Source organism: Orbicella franksi, chromosome 9 (assembly GCF_964199315.1).
Source record: "Orbicella franksi chromosome 9, jaOrbFran1.1, whole genome shotgun sequence".
NCBI lineage: Eukaryota > Metazoa > Cnidaria > Anthozoa > Scleractinia > Merulinidae > Orbicella > Orbicella franksi.
In genome coordinates, this window is record NC_138153.1 from 8,517,663 (window position 1) to 8,535,863 (window position 18,201).

General features: G+C 36.8%; 1 protein-coding gene across 1 annotated transcript; it reads left to right on the plus strand.

Moving 5' to 3' along the window:
- The first annotated feature begins 181 nt into the window (after positions 1-181).
- Positions 182-17,818, plus strand: LOC145498357 (phosphatidylinositol-3,5-bisphosphate 3-phosphatase MTMR2-like). Its single transcript, XM_081478280.1, has 25 exons — positions 182-301; positions 1,930-2,098; positions 2,669-2,729; positions 3,603-3,694; positions 4,553-4,663; positions 4,959-5,030; positions 5,686-5,715; positions 6,175-6,258; positions 6,395-6,469; positions 8,482-8,556; positions 9,133-9,243; positions 9,782-9,862; positions 11,231-11,322; positions 11,894-11,987; positions 12,312-12,410; positions 12,735-12,794; positions 12,876-12,923; positions 13,384-13,476; positions 14,112-14,173; positions 14,496-14,547; positions 15,054-15,101; positions 15,671-15,718; positions 16,612-16,695; positions 16,819-16,866; positions 16,941-17,818. Exons 2-25 carry the CDS (start codon positions 1,976-1,978, stop codon positions 17,070-17,072), a joined length of 1,875 nt encoding a protein of 624 aa, XP_081334406.1. The 5' UTR covers positions 182-301; positions 1,930-1,975; the 3' UTR covers positions 17,073-17,818.
- The last annotated feature ends 383 nt before the right edge of the window (positions 17,819-18,201 follow it).

Consider the following 18,201-nt stretch of genomic DNA (forward strand, 5'->3'; position numbering starts at 1 on the left):
TTGATGACGTACAATGAATTTTTTCCGCTTCGAAAACTTCAGCATTTTCCGATATTTTCATTTAAAAAAATTCAGTGAGATGAATATTTGAACGTCTTTTTATTACTCACTAAGGATTTATAAATCGGAATTTTGTTTTATTCTGTTTTCGCTTGACCGGAAAACTTCTGAGAATACTTCTCTGATGTCATTCGTACCCAGACTCTCTGGATCTAACATTCCATAGCGAGGCTAGGCTGACCCCAAATCCAATATGGCCGAGGAAACTCTTGATTTTTCCAAGCACAATATTCAGCCAATGGTAAGAAATCTAACAAGGATTCTACTTATTTTGTAGTGGTATCTGCCATTTTGAATTGATCTTTTGCGTAGTGAGTGTTCGCTTTTTAGTTTAATGTTGATATAAAGCGTGTAATTTTAAATCTCTGCATGAAGACTTAGGGAGTGACATTCGGTCATTTCCCTTTAAGAATTGCTTTCTCAATGCACGTCTAGACCAAGAAATAGTTGGCCTCCAGGAGAGTTGCTATGTTAATTGCCTTTATTTAAGCGTAGAGACTTGTATTTGAAAATACTTGGAAAATTCAAAATCAGCGGTGCTACTGTTGCATGGGTGCAGAGAATCAATGGGTACATTCTAAAAGTTCGCTCAAGGTTATTCCTCAGTATTGTATTGTGCATCCCCACTGTGCATAATTTTCGAGTCTTTACCATGTGCACACGAACACGTGCACATAGATAAGGCAAAAGATTTCCCTCAAGCTTAGCTCAACAGCAAAATAAATACTCGTTTTCTTCTAAACAGGCATGGTGGCCTATATTTTTTATTGCATAATTTTGATGTAAAAATTGTGCTTCAAGTTAAAAAATAAAGAAAAAAATTACTGGGAAGGAAAAAAAAGATATAGCTAAAAGAGTGCACAAAACCATATTCAAGGATGCAAATTATGACTTCAAAAACACAAAAGTAACAACGATTTGAGGAATGCTTTGAGTAAATGGTGCTTAGAATTGTGTGATTTTTCCATAAATTATATATTACATTGTTCCAAGTGCCCTTGACTTTCTATCTATCCAGATTTTTGTCAAGTATTGCTTTAATAATCTTTGCTTCCAGCTACGGCAAAATGTAACATGAACTGGTGAAATATCACGCGTGATTAGGCATAAATGGAGTAAAATTGGCCCATTGTATCTCTTAAGCGAGCATGGTTACCTATCCTTTTTATTGTATTTTTCAAAACAGTGCTTGATAGGAAACATTCAGGGAAAGTTTCAAAAAAATTGTTCGATAACTTTCATTTCTGAGGAATCACCTTAAAGGAGCTCAGTCACGGTTTGCGCATATTGAAAAGTTTAGCCTCAATTTTTCAAATTCGTCGTTTGTAATCCGTGTCAATCTTCCCCATCCTTAGCCATCCTTGTTCCTTTATGGTTTATCATTATCTCTTTGGTGTTTTTCTATCTTATTAAACTGTTATTTTCAGGTTTCTCTCCATTTAAAGGTAATTTTATATGTGGCCAAAATAAGTCAAAATACTGTGACTGAGCCCCTTTAAACTATTGTGCTGCATCTTATTTGATTGTGCTTGTTATGCCTCATTCTATAAAGCATTCTGATACATGTAAGGGAGATGACTGACCCAAAGTGAACTTGTCTGTCTGTATAATTGTTCGAAAGTTTGTATGTATGTAACTAATGTTGTGATAGGTTATTTTCAAGTTGTCCATTTCCTTTGTTATTAAGTGAGTCCCTATCACAAAACTTTGTGCCTGAAAATGAGTCCCATTCAATGAAAATGAGCATCCAGATAGGCTGTCATTTTTATATGAATGGTTTGCTACTGTTTCCTATTAAGAACTGATTTGAAGCAGAGCCAAAAGCAACAAGGAAATGACCTATATAACTGTAACTGATGTTTTTAACAGTGAGAAAGAAAGAGGGGTGACAACGAGTTCCAAGGTTATTTCTGTAATGGACAATACTCAAATGAAAGGAGTCTCGCATGGTAAAGCATCTGAAGGAAGTTCTGCTCAGCACAGGTCACATTCACCTAATAATGGTTCCTATGATCAAGACGGTTACCCAGGAGATAGAGTAAGTTGAGTAAACTGAGATATATATAAGTGAGTACTTAAATATTGTTAATTTATATACACCGTGGAATGGGTTAAGATGATTACTGCACCTTTCAATTACATTGTACACACAAAGTCTGAAGTTTAAAACCTAACTAACAGTTACATTTTGGGCTGCTCACAATCAAAATATTTATTGTGACAACAACCAACGAACCTTGAAAAAGAGAAATAAACAAAATGAATAAAATTCTACCCACAGACATGACCTAAACTAAGAGGTAAGCTGTATATAAGATGACTGATGGCAGCCAAACGAGACAAGGTTGATTTAGCGCAATTCACATGTTATTGAGAGGTGCAGTAAGCTCTGCCTATCCCCTTTCCCCATTCAGTATTGCATGACTGAATTTTGACAGCAGTTTGAACATGTTTAGGTACAGTGTATATCAGCAGCATATTTCAGTACTTATGCACCAGTAGGTAGACCTGAGATGACTATCTCACATAGTAGATTATTTACAGCCTCATCTGAAATTGACTTTATGTTAATTGGTGTATTGATGGTTGAGGTGTGATATTATTTTAGGGTGACTCCAGCTCTCAAGGTGACTTAAAACTGCTTGATGGAGAGAAAATCCAAGCAAGTGGTAAGTTACTGTCAGTAGAGGCACCAGCATAACATTATAATGTACATTTGTACTGTCGTTTACAGTGAAGATCTGGAATTGTACCTAAGTCTTGATGCTGTCAGCTTTATTGATGGAGTAGGTGGTTGATTTCTCCATCTTTTTCTGATAAGAATCAGGTAAATGACTAGCAAAATGACTGGCCAAGATGATCCAGTACTGAGTAGATGGTGCTTTTTGATGGCAACCAGAGCGCTTTTTACAACATTTTTTACTTCTTTTTGACACCTTTCAATGGCTCTCATTTCAAATGGTCAAAGGAAATGCAAGTCAGAACTGTAAGGGCCCGAGTTTTCAAGCCTGATATTTGCATCAAGACAATTTAATGTCTTTCCGGCCATCATAAAGTTGCCAAAAGGATGCTAAAAAGTAGTAAAAATTGATTAAAAACTTTGTAGAGTGGCAATGGTACACACAGTATTCTTCAGTGGTTATAGATACATAATATATAGAGGATATTACACGGTGGCGAGAAGATATGAATTTTATGTTCGAGTGGCAAGAACAATATCTCACGAGTGAGCGAAGCGAACGAGTGAGATATTGTTCTTGCCACTCGAACATAAAATTCATATCTTCGAGCCAACCTGTAATGTTCTTTTATTATATGGAGAAACCAATTAATCAAAAGCAAAAGGCGGGAATCGTGACTTCATTGAACGATACGACACTCACAAAGGTGACATACGGAAAATATGCCACTCGGGTCCCGGATGAAGTGGCGTATGGAATCTACGAGTGGTTTAGTTCCCAGTAAAACACTCTTCTCCATAATTATAATAAATTATATTATGTGAAACAGTCAATAACTGTTTTGACAATTTCCTTCTCCAGCCAAAGATGTTACTTATCTCTGCCCATTTACTGGTGCCATATGTGGTCTACTTCAACTCACAAACTACAGACTTCACTTTAAAGCGGACGATGTAAGCCATAAACTTGTTATTTAGAGAAACTCTACAATATGAATTAGCTGTTAGTCATGACATTTACTTCAAGTAGTTCGCAATCCATAACGTGCAAACACAACCATTCAAAAACTGTGACAGTTCAGCCTGCATGCAATACAAAACAACTGTATTTGCAGGCTGTAACTATGATTTATTAACCTGAAATTCATTTTCACCAGTCCCAAAAACTTCAACTCTTACAGTACCGCTGTAGTGTGAATTTTCTCAAAAATGTTCTTGCTCCTCCAGTAAGTGAAAGGCACAATCCAGTGGCCAGACTACTAAAATTCACTAACCCAGGGCTATCAGACATGACTCTCTTTGCACACAGGTTCATGCTAGAATGTATATCATTGTAACAGTTTAATTATATCTAAAATAAACAACGAATAATTATTTTTTATTCTATCTTAGATTTCTAGAATAATCATTCACAAAACTGGAAAATTTCATTTTATTAATAAATTATAATTATTAATATAAATCCAGAATGTAAATAGAATTGATTTTTACACTGTACCTTGTATTGTAACTCACAATGTAAAAGTGAAATTACTGCTGAAGTGATATTAGGATGAGGTCAAATGAATTTCATTATTTTGCCTATCAATATTATTTCTGGCACCATCTACAATTGTAGCACAGTTATTATTGTTAAGACATTATAATGATGAATAATGATTATGACATGAATGATCATCGCAGTTATGTACACAACTTGATCGAGATTTGGGTCAAACCCATGACTCCTGTCTTCCATTGTGATTGTTGCTTGTCCTTAACAACGAAGAGAACTAGTTAACTTGATTACCATTACTTACGATTGTTCACTAGGACCCACCATTCACAGTAGAAGTACCACTAGGTACCATTTATCGTGTAGAGAAGATTGGTGGAACCACTAGCAGAGGAGAAAATGCATATGGCCTGGAATTATATTGCAAGGTAAATAATGAGCATTACTCATTGTTACAACCACTTAAGGTGGGGTTTGTAATAATGCAAATAGAGCTAGTTTATTTTTTATTTTGAAACCTTGTATTGCAGATAAATCGTATTACTTTCCAGGAGCTGTTTCTGAGTGCAACTGGTATCAAATCAAAGAAACACTCATACATGAATTGAAGAAAACCATGAACAGCATTAGAACTCCAATTTTCTATGAAGAGTGTAAATGTAGTTCTATTACCATGTTGAGCTTATCAACTGTAATTAATTTTGCTTTCATTTATATTTTCAGGATATGAGAAATTTACGTTTTGCACACAAAGTAGAGAATCACTCCAGACGATTAGTGTATGACAAGCTTATGGTATTTATCAAATTCTTCCAATCTTGATCTTTATATTGAAGTAAAGGAATTGTACTAGTTATTATTTATTACATCAAGAAAGAGAAAATTCCAGTAAATGTTAAATAAAATATCATTAACAAAATAAGTAAAAGATCAAGACTTGAATTGACAGCAATCTTCCCTTCATCAGGGCAGTACAGAATTACAATGATGGTGACCTTGAGGGATGTATTTTTTCCTGCCATGAATTATGGGTTTTGTTAAGGACAGAACACGGGATTTGCCTGCCTGGTTTGCCTGTGAAAACCAGTTGCCTTCCTGCTGAAGACTTAATGCAACCCCTGTAATGAAATGATTAGGGAACTCACAATGTTAGATTCTCCCCATCTGTAATTTGCTCAGATCTGATGAAGAATTGGTACATTATGTCAACTATTAAATATTTACCTTTTCAACATTGCTTTAAAATAAACTTTGCTTAGTTAATTATTTGTCTTACATGTATTACCAACCAAAATTAATCATGGTGAATATTCAGTTTTCATTTTGTCTTTAATTGATCTAGTACAAGAAAATTTTTACCTCTATGCTTTATATCCTTGACAAGCTATACATTTCTTAAACAATGTGTATCACTGTTTTATTTTTTAATTTTCATTTGCATCTGTTTTAGCTTTATGCATTTCCTGCTGCGATTGGAAGGGTAAGGAAAAAATCACATTTTTATTTTTTTAGGTTAATTTTTAATGCCATTGTGTGCCCTAAAAGCACCCTACGACCAAAGGAACATTTTAAGTCTGATTTGATTTCAACATGTTTCAGTGTCTCTGACCTCAAAAGATGTCAGCACATTTTACCTCCCCTGCTCCCCCGGCCCAAAACTATCACTTTTATGTTCTTTCCCTTGTACAACTTCAGTGCTAAATAAGAATTATTGTGTAAATTATGATGTTGCTACGACATATTTATGTCAGGGGTTAATTTAACCCTTAGTAAAATTTGGCTTTTTCCTTTCCTCTGTTATATGGTGATATAATTTAATATAATATACATAAAACGAAGGAAAACACCGAATTGAAGCAACTGTATAACCACAACATTTTAATAAGTTCTCAGTGAATATTTTGTTTGCCATCAATGACAAGAAGTGTCCTTTTTGCAGCCCTTCTTTGCATTTTCCTACAAGGAACGATTCGATGTCAATGGATGGGATATTTACGATCCAGAGAAAGAATTTCAAAGACAGGTAATTCAAATAAACATTAGTCATGTAGCATATGCGTACATTGAATAATTAAAAATAGTTTGTTTCAAGTACTTCTTGTGCTCACTGAATCCTTTTTATGTACTAATTTTCTAAACGTTTAATTTGTAACTTCCAGCATGTCCCCAATGAATGCTGGCAGATCACAAGAATCAATGAAAAATATGACTTATGTGAAACCTACCCTGGTCTGGTGAGTCATCATAGTTCATGAACTTTACAGAGAGTGTTTGCAAGCCTGGTCTTCTATAACAAATTACGGCTCGTCATCTTATGAAGGGTTAATGAATCAAATTATCAGGGGTAGGGGATAATGAATCAAATTATCTGGAACAATAAGTATACTTTAAGTGAGGGGAAATCCATTTTTCAGTCGGTTTTCTATAATCTAGGAATTCTTAAGGTTGGCGACCTGTTTTCTAAGGAGGGTGTTTTTCTCAAAAGTGACAAAATTATGAATTCCTCTTTTTCCCCTTGTTACTCCTTTGCCCTAATGGGTGTTTTTGATGCTATCGCAAAGGAATGGCGTTCTATAATAAAAACAAACCCATATTGTGCTCCCTCTCCTAGGGATCAAACTTGTTTTGAATTAATAATTATGGGTAAAATGATCGACCTCGCTAATGTTACATCTAAGTTGGTCTACAACAAATTTCGCTCTTTGAAGCAAACTCCTGCCACTGCAAAAGCTAAAATTTTGAGCAATTACCCTGATCTTACCATTGACTGGAAAAAGTTGTATTCTTTAGCTTTTGAAACTACGTTAGACACCAAACTAAGAAAATTCCAATATAAAATTTTAAACCTGATTATTTTCACTATTGAAAAACTTCACCGGTTGAAAATGGTAGAATCCCCTTTATGTGCCTTTTGAAATGCAGAGGAGGAATCCCTGGAGCATTATTTTATTGTATTTTTGTGAGTCATCAAGTTTCTTTTGGAAAGAACTGTTATCTTGGATTGCAGTGGATGCCAATATTGTACTTAATGCTTCACTGTTGGATAATCTTTTTGGGAAATTTGACCTTGACAAAGAATTTCTTTTAGTGAATCATATTCTTTTGCTTGCTAAATATTTTATTTATAAGTGCAAGCTTTCTTAAGTTATCCCATCACTTTTAGTCTTCAAAGCTAAGTTAAAAGCAACCTATAAATTAGAATTATATATTGCAAAAGAGAAGGGAATTTTACTAAATCATTACAAAAAGTGGGATAACTTTCTGTCTTGGCTGTCTTGATGCTTTACATATTTATGTACACGTAACTTTTTTTCTTTGTTTTTGAGCTGTTTTTATTTGTGTTTCATTCATAGTAGTCACACCGATACAAAACAACAATGACACCAAAAATCAAGTTTTGTATCTTGAATGTTGTAACCTTGACCCTAGGTACCTAACTTTTACTTTAATGCAGGGCAGTAAATGAATGTTTAAATGTAGCTTTTTAATTTTTTTCCTCTTTTTTTTGGGGGGGGGGGGGGGTGGTTTTCAAGTGCAATGTAGTTTTTGTAGAATTTTTTTTCGTTTCTGCACTGTATTGTTATTTTATTTTTGTACTGAGTTGTAATTATGTCTTTTTAACGGCAAAAACCAAATAAAAATATATATATTTATAAAAGAAAAAAAAGTTCATGAACTTCCTAATATATTAAATTTATTACTGGTACTTGTTTCATAGAGGAGATATTTTGTAGACAGAACTCATACAAGATCATTGGTAGTGGCAACAAAATGATTCATTCACGATTTGAAGTAATCTCCATTACTTACTGAGTATGTCGTGTCATGCAAGCTCTATTCCTTTGCTGAGAACTCAGTGAAAAATTAACTTGACTCAGAGAACAGTCCCTTGGCACGGAGGTGTAGTAATCATAATCACTTCTATTTCATAATAAGCAAATAATTTATTATTGCAGTGGATGACTGTAATTTTTGTTATGACCAGAATTTGTGAATATAATACCTATACAATTGAAACTCAAAGATACCAAATGTATTTTGCCCTCCTGAACAAAGTTAGTGACTGAATTAACTCTTAAATAGGTTCATTCAACAACATCATCCTTTTGTGAACAACATGTGAAATTTGTAACTTCATTTAATGTGATGCTAGGTTATAAAATTAGTAGTTCTTATTACATACAGGTCTGTCAGTTGTGCAAAGATGTGTCAAATCATGGGTGTGTTATGTTTCATTTGATTTCAGTTAGCAGTGCCAGTCAGTGTTACTGATGAGGATTTGAAGAAAGTAGCCACCTTTAGAAGCAGAGAAAGAATTCCAGTGAGTCATTTGTTTTACATGTACTGTATACAGGGCTGAAAATTAACATAATGGTCTTTTGGTATGCCCAGTCGCCCACACTGATTTCACTTTGGAAGAGAGAAATTTTAAATTATATCTTGGCTTTTTATGCCATGGAACCCAACCGAACCTAGCAAACAGTTTTCAAACTTTAAAATGCTTTTAAAGATATTCTAGACTGAAGTGTTTTGGCACCAAATTAACTCTGACTAGAAAAATGTCAGTTGTAGACCTTAAACTATATTTCATTTACCCAATGGTGTGAGCACAACTTACAGTAAATTCAGAAGCTAATCTCCCTAATCCTGGGATTGCTTGTAATAAATACAGTGGAAAACCGTTAATCTGGTCACCAATGGGCCACAAAAATCTAGCTGTATTAACGGGGTGACTGTATTAAGGGGGGAATTTAAATAAAACAAATAAATGACTGACCTTTTTTGGGCCAGTTTAAAGTGGCGGTGATAAAGGGGTGGCCGTAAGGTGGAGTTGCACTGTAAATAGTAATCATCGTATTTGGAGAGTTGGTAGACTGTTCTTTGATTTGTCTGTTAGGTGCTTTCTTGGTTGCACCCAAAGAACTCTGCTTCCATTACTCGAGCCAGCCAACCTAATGCTGGACTGGTTGGGAAGACCAGGAATAAAGATGATGAAAAATACTTTCAGGTAAAGGATCTCTCTAGTTTGGAAAACAGTTCAAATATGATTTTTTTTTTTGTCAGAATTCCCCTCTCAAGAAAAATTAAACTAGTCTAGTTTTTGATCGGGAAGTTGTAGAGTGTTCATGTGCATATGCACACATTATAAGCGCACTGCAATATGCAATGTCACTTAGGACTGGCTTTGCAGCGAATTTCACTGGCTGAAGGAGAACTTAAATCTGGCTAAAATTTCACACTAAACAAAGCCTTGGGGTAACTTTGGAGGAGTGAGGGCCAGAAAATCTGGCTGGGCATGTTATTGAGCCAACTCATTGTTTTCACAGCTATGTCCAGTGTGTGCGGATAACATTTTGTGGCTATGCCTTTGTATATTTCTCTGAATTCGGTACTCGTTACACGTTTTTGCTTTCATTGTGTTTGTTGATTGACAAGAAGTGACTCTATGTTTTTGCATAACTGTAAGAAAACCACTCAAAATGTCAGGAAAAAAATGCATCCTTCTTCTTAATTCAGATCGATTCTGTGTTTTTCCCTGCATTTAGGCGATTCTGGATGCCAATGCGAGAGGCCACAAGCTAATAATAATGGATGCAAGACCTAAGATCAATGCTCTAGCAAATCAGGTTTGTACAGTTGAAAATAGCCAATGAGCAGGCTGGCCTATTTGGGTTTCCTCGCTAGCAGTCGTGATTATCTCTCCCCAGGTGCTCTCGCCATCTAAATCGTAGCCGCTACGATGTGCAGGCTGCACATGCAAAATTTAAACAAGAGAGCCTTCTCGCATGCTTAGCTGAATGATTTTATTAACCGCGCGGCCATGGGCCGAGCGCGGTTCTAGGTTTACCCGTGGTTTATTATTTTTTTTTTTGTCGGTGACCAGACACAGACCTCCGCTCGGCCAAACTTTGAGTCACGGAACGTGTGATGTTTTTCCGCCAGAAGCTGTTAAAACATAAATACACGGACAATTTTACGGATATTGTTTTCTTTTTTGTGGGTAAAATATATTTTCTTTTTTTTTTTTTATCAAAGCGTTGGATTTAAAGGGAATAATAAATACGCTGAAAAAAGGTATTACGTCAGCCATGGAATGCGCTGACGTTGCAGCTTTCACTTTCGCTACGCGACAAATAAGATCGTGTTTACTTTGCAAGTTTATTTCGGCAGAAGCGACGGTCATTAATTTATTTGTAATTTTGCGAGTATTTCTTGCGGTTTTAGGCAAATGAAGTAAATCCTTTGACTGTTTAATCGCAGCGAGTTCATAGATCGGAAAGAAAATTAAATATTTGCAAGCCAAGCAAAGAACGTGTCAGAACGTGCAAAGATTACGTCATTGATAGGGAAATAACCACCGTACTAAAGATAGCCTTAGATAACGCAATTCTTGAATTATGTGACTCGTGTGACTTCTTTGCTAACCCTTAACTCAAGGGAAAAAAACAATTAAATTTAATCGTGACTTTAAAGAAAGAAAGCGGTTTGTAATAGTGTTCGTATCTTCATGCCCATACATATCCCGAAGAAACTTCCAGATTAAGACTATTACGTCATCGGAGATGTCACAACGGCTACGACTGATGGTGCGATAATAGAGTTTATGTTGATCAAGTGCTGTGATGTCTACAGTAATCAATGAATCATCAAAGATTGCTTTGGAATATGCACTGCGTTGCGACTGTAGTACTAAGAAAACAATTAAATTTTAAAAGCGCGGTTATAAGATCTAACAGATCTTCTTGTTTTACTTCTGCTTTACCCTTGGTAAGATACATATAGATCTATTCCGTAGTTTGAAGTTGAACTTTATGCTGTTCAATATACAGGTCTCGGGTATTACAAAACATTTGTATTTGTAATACCCATACATGTAAATATAATTTGAGTTGTAAGGGTATTTTGCTATGATAGTGATACATCATCACATCTAAGAAGTAGGATAATAAATAAGAACGACTTGAAAATGTTTTGACATTTTTTTACCTTTTCAGGCAAAAGGAGGAGGTTATGAGGTGCAGGAAAATTATCAGAACACTGAACTTGTTTTCTTGGACATTGCAAATATTCATGTCATGAGAGAAAGGTGCGTTGTTTTCGTTAACAGTTCCCTGTGGCAGCTAGCTTAATGGTAAGTTGATTGAGTTTTCCTGGACAAGACACTCTAGGTGCTCTCCATTATGCCAAAAATTCTGAAAATGTTTGGCATAAAAACGCAACGCAACGCAACGCGGGTTGTACTGAAATCCGGAACGGAGAAAGTAGACGCTCGTAGGCTATTTCAGTTAACACGAAAAAGATTTTCGTTGACTTTGTTTTACGGATTTCTTTCTTTCATATGAATTCAGAAGGGCTGCTTACACCACTGGGGAAATTGATCTGTGGATGACGGGATTATTCAACGTCAAAACTGGAGGATTAAAAATTTGAAGAAAAAACTTCATTGGAAAATACAAGTTTACGTGAAGGCAAATTTCACGCTTATCTTGGAAAAGATCTTAAAAACGTTCTTTAAACAACAGGGCCATGCATGGCCAGACAAAAACAATGGATTCAGATAACTATCAGAAAAGATGAAAATACATTATTTTAAGTTGTTTCCTGACTTGTATTCCCAAAAGATGTAATAAATGTTATTGTTTTATTATTTTGTTTAGCTTGCGTAAACTGAAAGACATCTGTTTTCCAACAATTGACGATGTTCACTGGCTCACAAACCTGGAAGGAACACATTGGTTGGAGCATATTAAGGTAGACTGCTATGATAGTAACGTTAGAAGTGATGAATGGTTAAACTAACTGACTGACTGCCTGCCTGACAGACAGACAAACAGACAGACAGACCAACAGACAAACAAGCTGTTTTACTGACTGACAGACCGACCAACAGGCCGACAGACCGAAAGACTGACAGACAGACAAACAGGCTGACTGTTGAGCTGATTGGCCGATTGATTAAATGACACACAGACAGATGAAGACAGACGTAGACTGACTGACAGATTCATTGATTGACTGACTGACTCAATGTGTGACTGATAGATAGATGGATTGATTGATTGGTAATATTTTCAGGTCATTCTTGCCGGTGCGGTGAAAATAGCTGATGCTGTGGACAGATGTCGTATGTCAGTAGTGGTACATTGTAGTGACGGCTGGGACAGGACATCACAGGTCAGACCAACCCCCTTGCCTAGGCTCGATTACCAGCCGCTGTTCGGGAAAGGAGCCCGCGCTCCTCACTCGAAGGGCTGTCTCTTCTCGGGGAGGAACGTAGACCGGACTCGAGAGAGCGTCGGAAATCGAGCCCGTCCCTTGCCCTACCATTCTTTGTTGTTTTCAGATATCTAAGTCCAAAAAGACGTCATATTTTCCATTAACTTTTTGCGAAGAAGTTTGAAACACCAATAATTGCAAAAAGTTGCTAGAAGTCATGCGTTTCAATGTAAGTTCCTCTCTGGTTTCTAACGACCGTGTTTTCTTTTTTTTCCTGCTCAGCTCACCGCTCTTGCCATGCTTCTACTGGATCCTTATTACCGAACAATTGAAGGATTTGAGGTATACTTAAATTTTCGTTGCTCGTTATTTTCTCGGGACAAGTCCTTAGATTTGTTGTTTCTGCTCTGATTTTCTTCGCAGGTTCTCATCGAAAAGGAATGGACAAGTTTTGGACACAAGTTTCAACAGGTAAAGTAAAGTAAACAAAGAACTAAAGAGTGTTCAGGGAAGGTGCACAGGTTGCTAATCGAGCCTATGGAAACTTGGGAAACTCATTGCTCTTTGCCTCAAAAACAAAATGTATGGCTTTCAGTAAAAAAAAAGGCAAGATGGTGTAATTGAAGTACTAGTGTTTCCGATCTTTGTACGTCTCTGTGGTGAGTCTGCCCTTATAATCCGAGAACATCGATTACGAATCATTTGCCTTACTTGGGATTCAGTTGAGAGGAATAAGTATCTGTTTCAATTGAAACTTCATCTGTGAGAAATTTGCTACAGAAGATCTAATTTTCCTCCTCTGCGCTTTTCGTCAGAGAAGGTTCTAAGCACCGTTGCTAAGTCTCATGGAGCCAGCCAAGATTTGCGTCAACAGCGCTGATTTGCCCGTCCGGGTCTGTTATCTATTGATAACTGTGCTTTCTTTGTGTAGCGTTACGGTCATGGAGACAAGAATCATGCTGATGACCAGCGGTCTCCTGTGTTCCTGCAGTTCATAGACTGTGTGTGGCAGGTTACCAAGCAGGTTTGTGTACTTGTGAGCCGGGTTGTTCGAAAACCAGTTAACGCAAACCCAGGATTAAAGATGATTTCCAGTCCGTACTGCGCAGTCTCAGTACCCTAATGTTTATAAACATTATAAATCTCACTCGATGGAATGCGAATCGATGTTATTCCTTACAAACCACATATCTTATCTTTGAGGCCTTTCAAATTCTTTTTTCAGCAGCTTCCTTGATTTTTACAGCTGCGAAGTTGTTTCATCAAGTGATGTGAGAAAGAACGAAGCAAAAAACTTCGACCACTTCGCATCCACAATGGCGGTTGTTTTGAAACTTTGAATTTACTTCTTGTAAGTAGTTGGGAAATGTTTACATTTTGTGATGTCTTACATGAAACAAAACAAAGAACGCAAACAAACCCTCGAGAGTGCGCAGTACGGACTGGAAATCATCCAGTTAAAAGTTAAAAAAAAAAAACCTCACCGAAAAAAGTACAAAACTTAATCAAAATTCACTGCTAATCCTAAGTTAGTTTAAGCGGGCTTTGAACAATCTGACCCTATTCATTTGGTGATTTCCATCCCTTGTGAACTGTGTTCACTTGAATGTTGAAAATAATTATATGGGCCCTGAGCTGATCTCTTGTTTAATCCAACAGTTCCCTTGCGCTTTTGAGTTCAATGAACAATTCTTGATAACCGTGCTGGACCATCTTACAAGGTATGATAAAGAGTATTTTGCTGAAATTCTACTTTATTTCCACCATTACATGTAATGATTTTGAATCAAACGAGGTTAAGTCAAAGGTTTAGCTTAAGACGGACTTTTTCCCAGTTAGGTGCATGTTTTGAAGAGATTATCAATAATCATAGTTAACAGGGAGATTTGCTGCTTATCGACATGTTAATAAATGTTAACTTTGACTCGGCAATGTCTTGTGTTTGACAGGAAATATGTATTGATCGATGGACTTGAGGCATGCTCGTCGAAAAGGAATTTGCGCAGATTCAATTTGTAAAATGTTATTTTTTTTTCTTTTCAGCTGTTTATTTGGTACTTTCTTGTACAATTCAGAGTCACAGAGAATGAAAGAGGTAGGAAGTAATTTTACGACGTACATGTTCAGTGTACTAATTCTAATGTGATCCTCACTTAAGGTTGCTCAAAACAGTTTCCAGCAGTTAGATTTTGATGGGTCATTGTAACCACTCTTTATCACTTGATGCAAACTTTAAGGTGGCTCTGCACCCTATGTACATAATTTTTTTAAACTTTGCCAAAAGTTGCGTCTTATCATGCTTATCAAAATTGGATAATATAGAAAAATTTCACCGTGCCGCTTTTGAATTATAAATCCCTATAGCTGTAATTAAGGGTGATGCTGTTGCTATGGTAACCTATTGCGTCAAGAAAATGATAACAACGTGTTCACCAATGATTGGGCAGTTTTTTGGTACCATGATTGTAGCGTCAAGTGTTGAAGAGTGATTATAAAGACCCATCAAACTTTAAGTGCCGGAAACTGTTTTGAGTCACCTTAATAAAGTTATCGCATGAAGTTAGTTTTCTGGTAATACTCTTCACGTCTGTTTCTCTATAGGATGTAAAATCCAAGACAGTTTCTCTGTGGTCGTACATCAACACTCGTGTAAGTTTTTTTTCCTTTTGTTTTCCTTCTTTGCTCCGGCACCGCGAAACGGTTAAGGTCGACACACACCAGGCGACAGGTCTTTGCGACAAGCTGCTCCGTGTGTGTTGCTTCCAAAACACGTCGCTTCAACACGTCGCGGGGCCAATTCGCAGCCACCGTTTGCTGCGTGTGGCATGGGGAATACTTGTGAAAATCTTTGTCCCGCAAAGTCATAAATTATTGCAACTTGTCACCCTGGCCTTGTTACACCTAAATATTTTCCTGAGTGGTCTGTGGACATGTTTTATGTTTTATGGCCATAACTTGTAAATTTTCATTGATATTTTTGGTGGATACATTAGTTCAAACGTGGCCTACTTTCCTTTGGATTTCTTGATGTTGTGTAAGGTACTATTTTCGCACAGCCGGTTTGTTGTTGGGCCAAGTTGACAAAATAGTGGTCTTCTACAAGCTGCTTCATGATACTGGGTCTTTACTGGCTTGTGAACAAAATTGTTAGATTTTCGACTGTTCACTTGTACATGTACTGCTTATTAATCTCTTTCTGATTTGTTTCAACATAACAGATCTTGGAATTCAAGAACCCTCTGTATGCTCCACATCTTCACCAACATGTAAGTGCACCAGTATATTATCTTTGTCTGTTACCACAATTTGCCATTCTCTTGTCGTCTAGTCATCTGTTCCTTTTCCTTCGCCTTATTTCATGAACTTAAAACAAGGAAACTACCAACAGAGGTTTCATTAAGGGCCGGGCAACGGTCAAATTGACCGTCTGTAAGGACAATTTTGCCCACCTGGTTTGACCATCCAGTGGAAAGTTTTCTAATAGAGAAGTTCAGTTCAAAAGGTTTTGCCCTCCTGCGAAAACCAGTTGCCCTCCTGTTTAAAATGTTGATGAAATCCCTATACCAATATATTTTCATAACAATTAATATTCTCTGTAGTTCTGCCGCGTACAGATTTCTGTGCTTAAGGTCATTCCGCTGAAATAGAACCTGCACTGAGATTTTTGTGTAAATTTGCCTATCGATTGTTTATATTATAGGAACTTAAATTTTGAAATAAAAATGAGGGGTCCCCATGTTTGTTTAGGAGCAAAAGCACCTTGTTTATACCCATATAAATCCTTATAATAGCACCATGATTGTAGTCACGATTGCTTGCTAAATTCACGTGTCCGACGATTGCGTTTTGTTCTTCACTGAGAACTGGTCCATATTTTTCTTACACAGAGAAATTTATTACTCAATTCAAAACAGCAGAAAAAAATGATAGGTCACCATACTCGTTTGCGAGAAAATGACGATTTTCCTCTATGGCGAGGTCCAGCTGTAAAGAAAAAGCCGCCATTTTTTAATGCGCGCGCTAATCACGCGTGAAATTATGCGCAGTAGGGATGCGCAATGCAACACTGGGGAATGACCTTAAGGAAAGACAATATGGTTAATTAAATCTGAAAGCTTTTGCAACTTTTGATGCCTGTTTTTGTCCTTGTAATCGTCAGGTGCTGTTTCCGGTGGCTAGTATGAGAAGACTTGACTTATGGACTCGTTATTACATTCGTTGGAATCCGACCATGCAACCCCAGGTAAGAGATTGCTTAAACAATTTTTATCGATCAGTTGACTGCTAATGTTCTTTTGTTTTCTTGTCTCCGAGTGTCATTTACCAAGCGCGAGAATTGACGAAGTTGTTCGTTGTTCTTTCTCAGGAGTCAGAAGAACAAAGAAGTCGTGACTTACAACTCCTTTGTGAGCAGGTAAAGAGAGATCGATTCAGTTTGGACTGTGCACCGCAATGCAATTAACTTTCACTCTTTGACTATCTCTGCAGCTCCGTCACAAGTGCGAGGAACTGGAACGAGAAATCATGGCTCGTACATCAGTGGAAGTACCCACTACCCCAGACGCCATGTCAGTCAACAGCAACCAATCACAGCAGTGGGCCCAGTCTTCGGCCGTGTGAAACGCACCAGGCTACAGTGACGGCATGCTCGTAGGGCCAGCGAGCAATTTGGAAGAGGTTTTAACATAACCCCGTCCAGAAATTCTTGGCAATGATATTGAATTCTCATTTTTTTCTTACAAGAGATTGGCGCCAAGTTTGTTTCCGCTAAACCTACAAGTTCCTTTGGCAGGCGCCAATTCTCTCGTCCAACTAACTTTCTCGGTGGTAAAATATCTTATCAGCAATTTATCAGGTTTTACCAAAAGCCTGCAGTGGATTTGTAAATGCATCCTTTTAATTTTTCAAGCGCAGAACCAAATGGACAGGGAAAGCAGTACTTTTTGTTTTAAATGAAAATCATTTTTATGAAACTCAGTTGAAATAATTATAATTTCTCTTTTGTAAATATAATCCCTTCATTCTGTTAAAGATAGTCAGATCAATTATTATAAGGCACAATTAAGAAAAGAAAAACAGTTGAGCTCGGTGAGTTCACAGTTTCAAGCTGAGGCAGATTAACGTTTGAAAAAATGTTGTAGAGCCACTTTTTGTAAGAAATCGATTCCTAAGTATTTAGTTATGGTACAGAGAAGCCAAACAGGCAAAAAGACAATTAATGAAAAGTATTTCACTTTTAGTTTTTAATGATAGTAGTTTTTAGATTAACTTTGCGTTGTATTTTGTATAGTGGTCAACCTTTCTGTTTATTAGGAAATGAATCCTGGAGTTCCATGCTAGGAATTGATGTAAAATAAAAAAAATAATAGTAAGAACTTGCAACTTTTTCCCTGTCTGAACCAATGAAATTCAGCTTGTTCCAGGCTCCCCCGAAAATAAATGGTAAAAGGCCAAGAGCCCTTCTATTTCCTCGTTTAATTTTCATAATTGGACAACTTAGAGCAAGCTATAAAGTTACAAAGTAGACCTTCTAAATAGACCTTCTCAAAGTCCGCTTTCCGGTTTTGGTAGTTCTCGTGACTTCATCGCTCATGTTAGCACTAAGAAGAAGTTGACATGGGGCAAGTGTATTATAAAACACAGATTTGTGTTATTAAGTGACAAGGCTGGTGTTATTGTAGGGCTTCTACTGAATTATGATTGTTACAATGAAACAAAACAAATGAGTTGAAGCATTCTTCTTTAGTTT

What these genes read in the sequence shown, in the direction of transcription:
- LOC145498357 (XM_081478280.1), top strand. Translation starts at nt 1,976, where the DNA reads ATGGACAATACTCAAATGAAAGGAGTCTCGCATGGTAAAGCATCTGAA. An exon ending in TCAATGCTCTAGCAAATCAG is followed by an intron (nt 9,863 to 11,230) that starts GTTTGTACAGTT and finishes TTACCTTTTCAG; the next exon opens with GCAAAAGGAGGAGGTTATGA. An exon ending in GGTCGTACATCAACACTCGT is followed by an intron (nt 15,102 to 15,670) that starts GTAAGTTTTTTT and finishes TCAACATAACAG; the next exon opens with ATCTTGGAATTCAAGAACCC.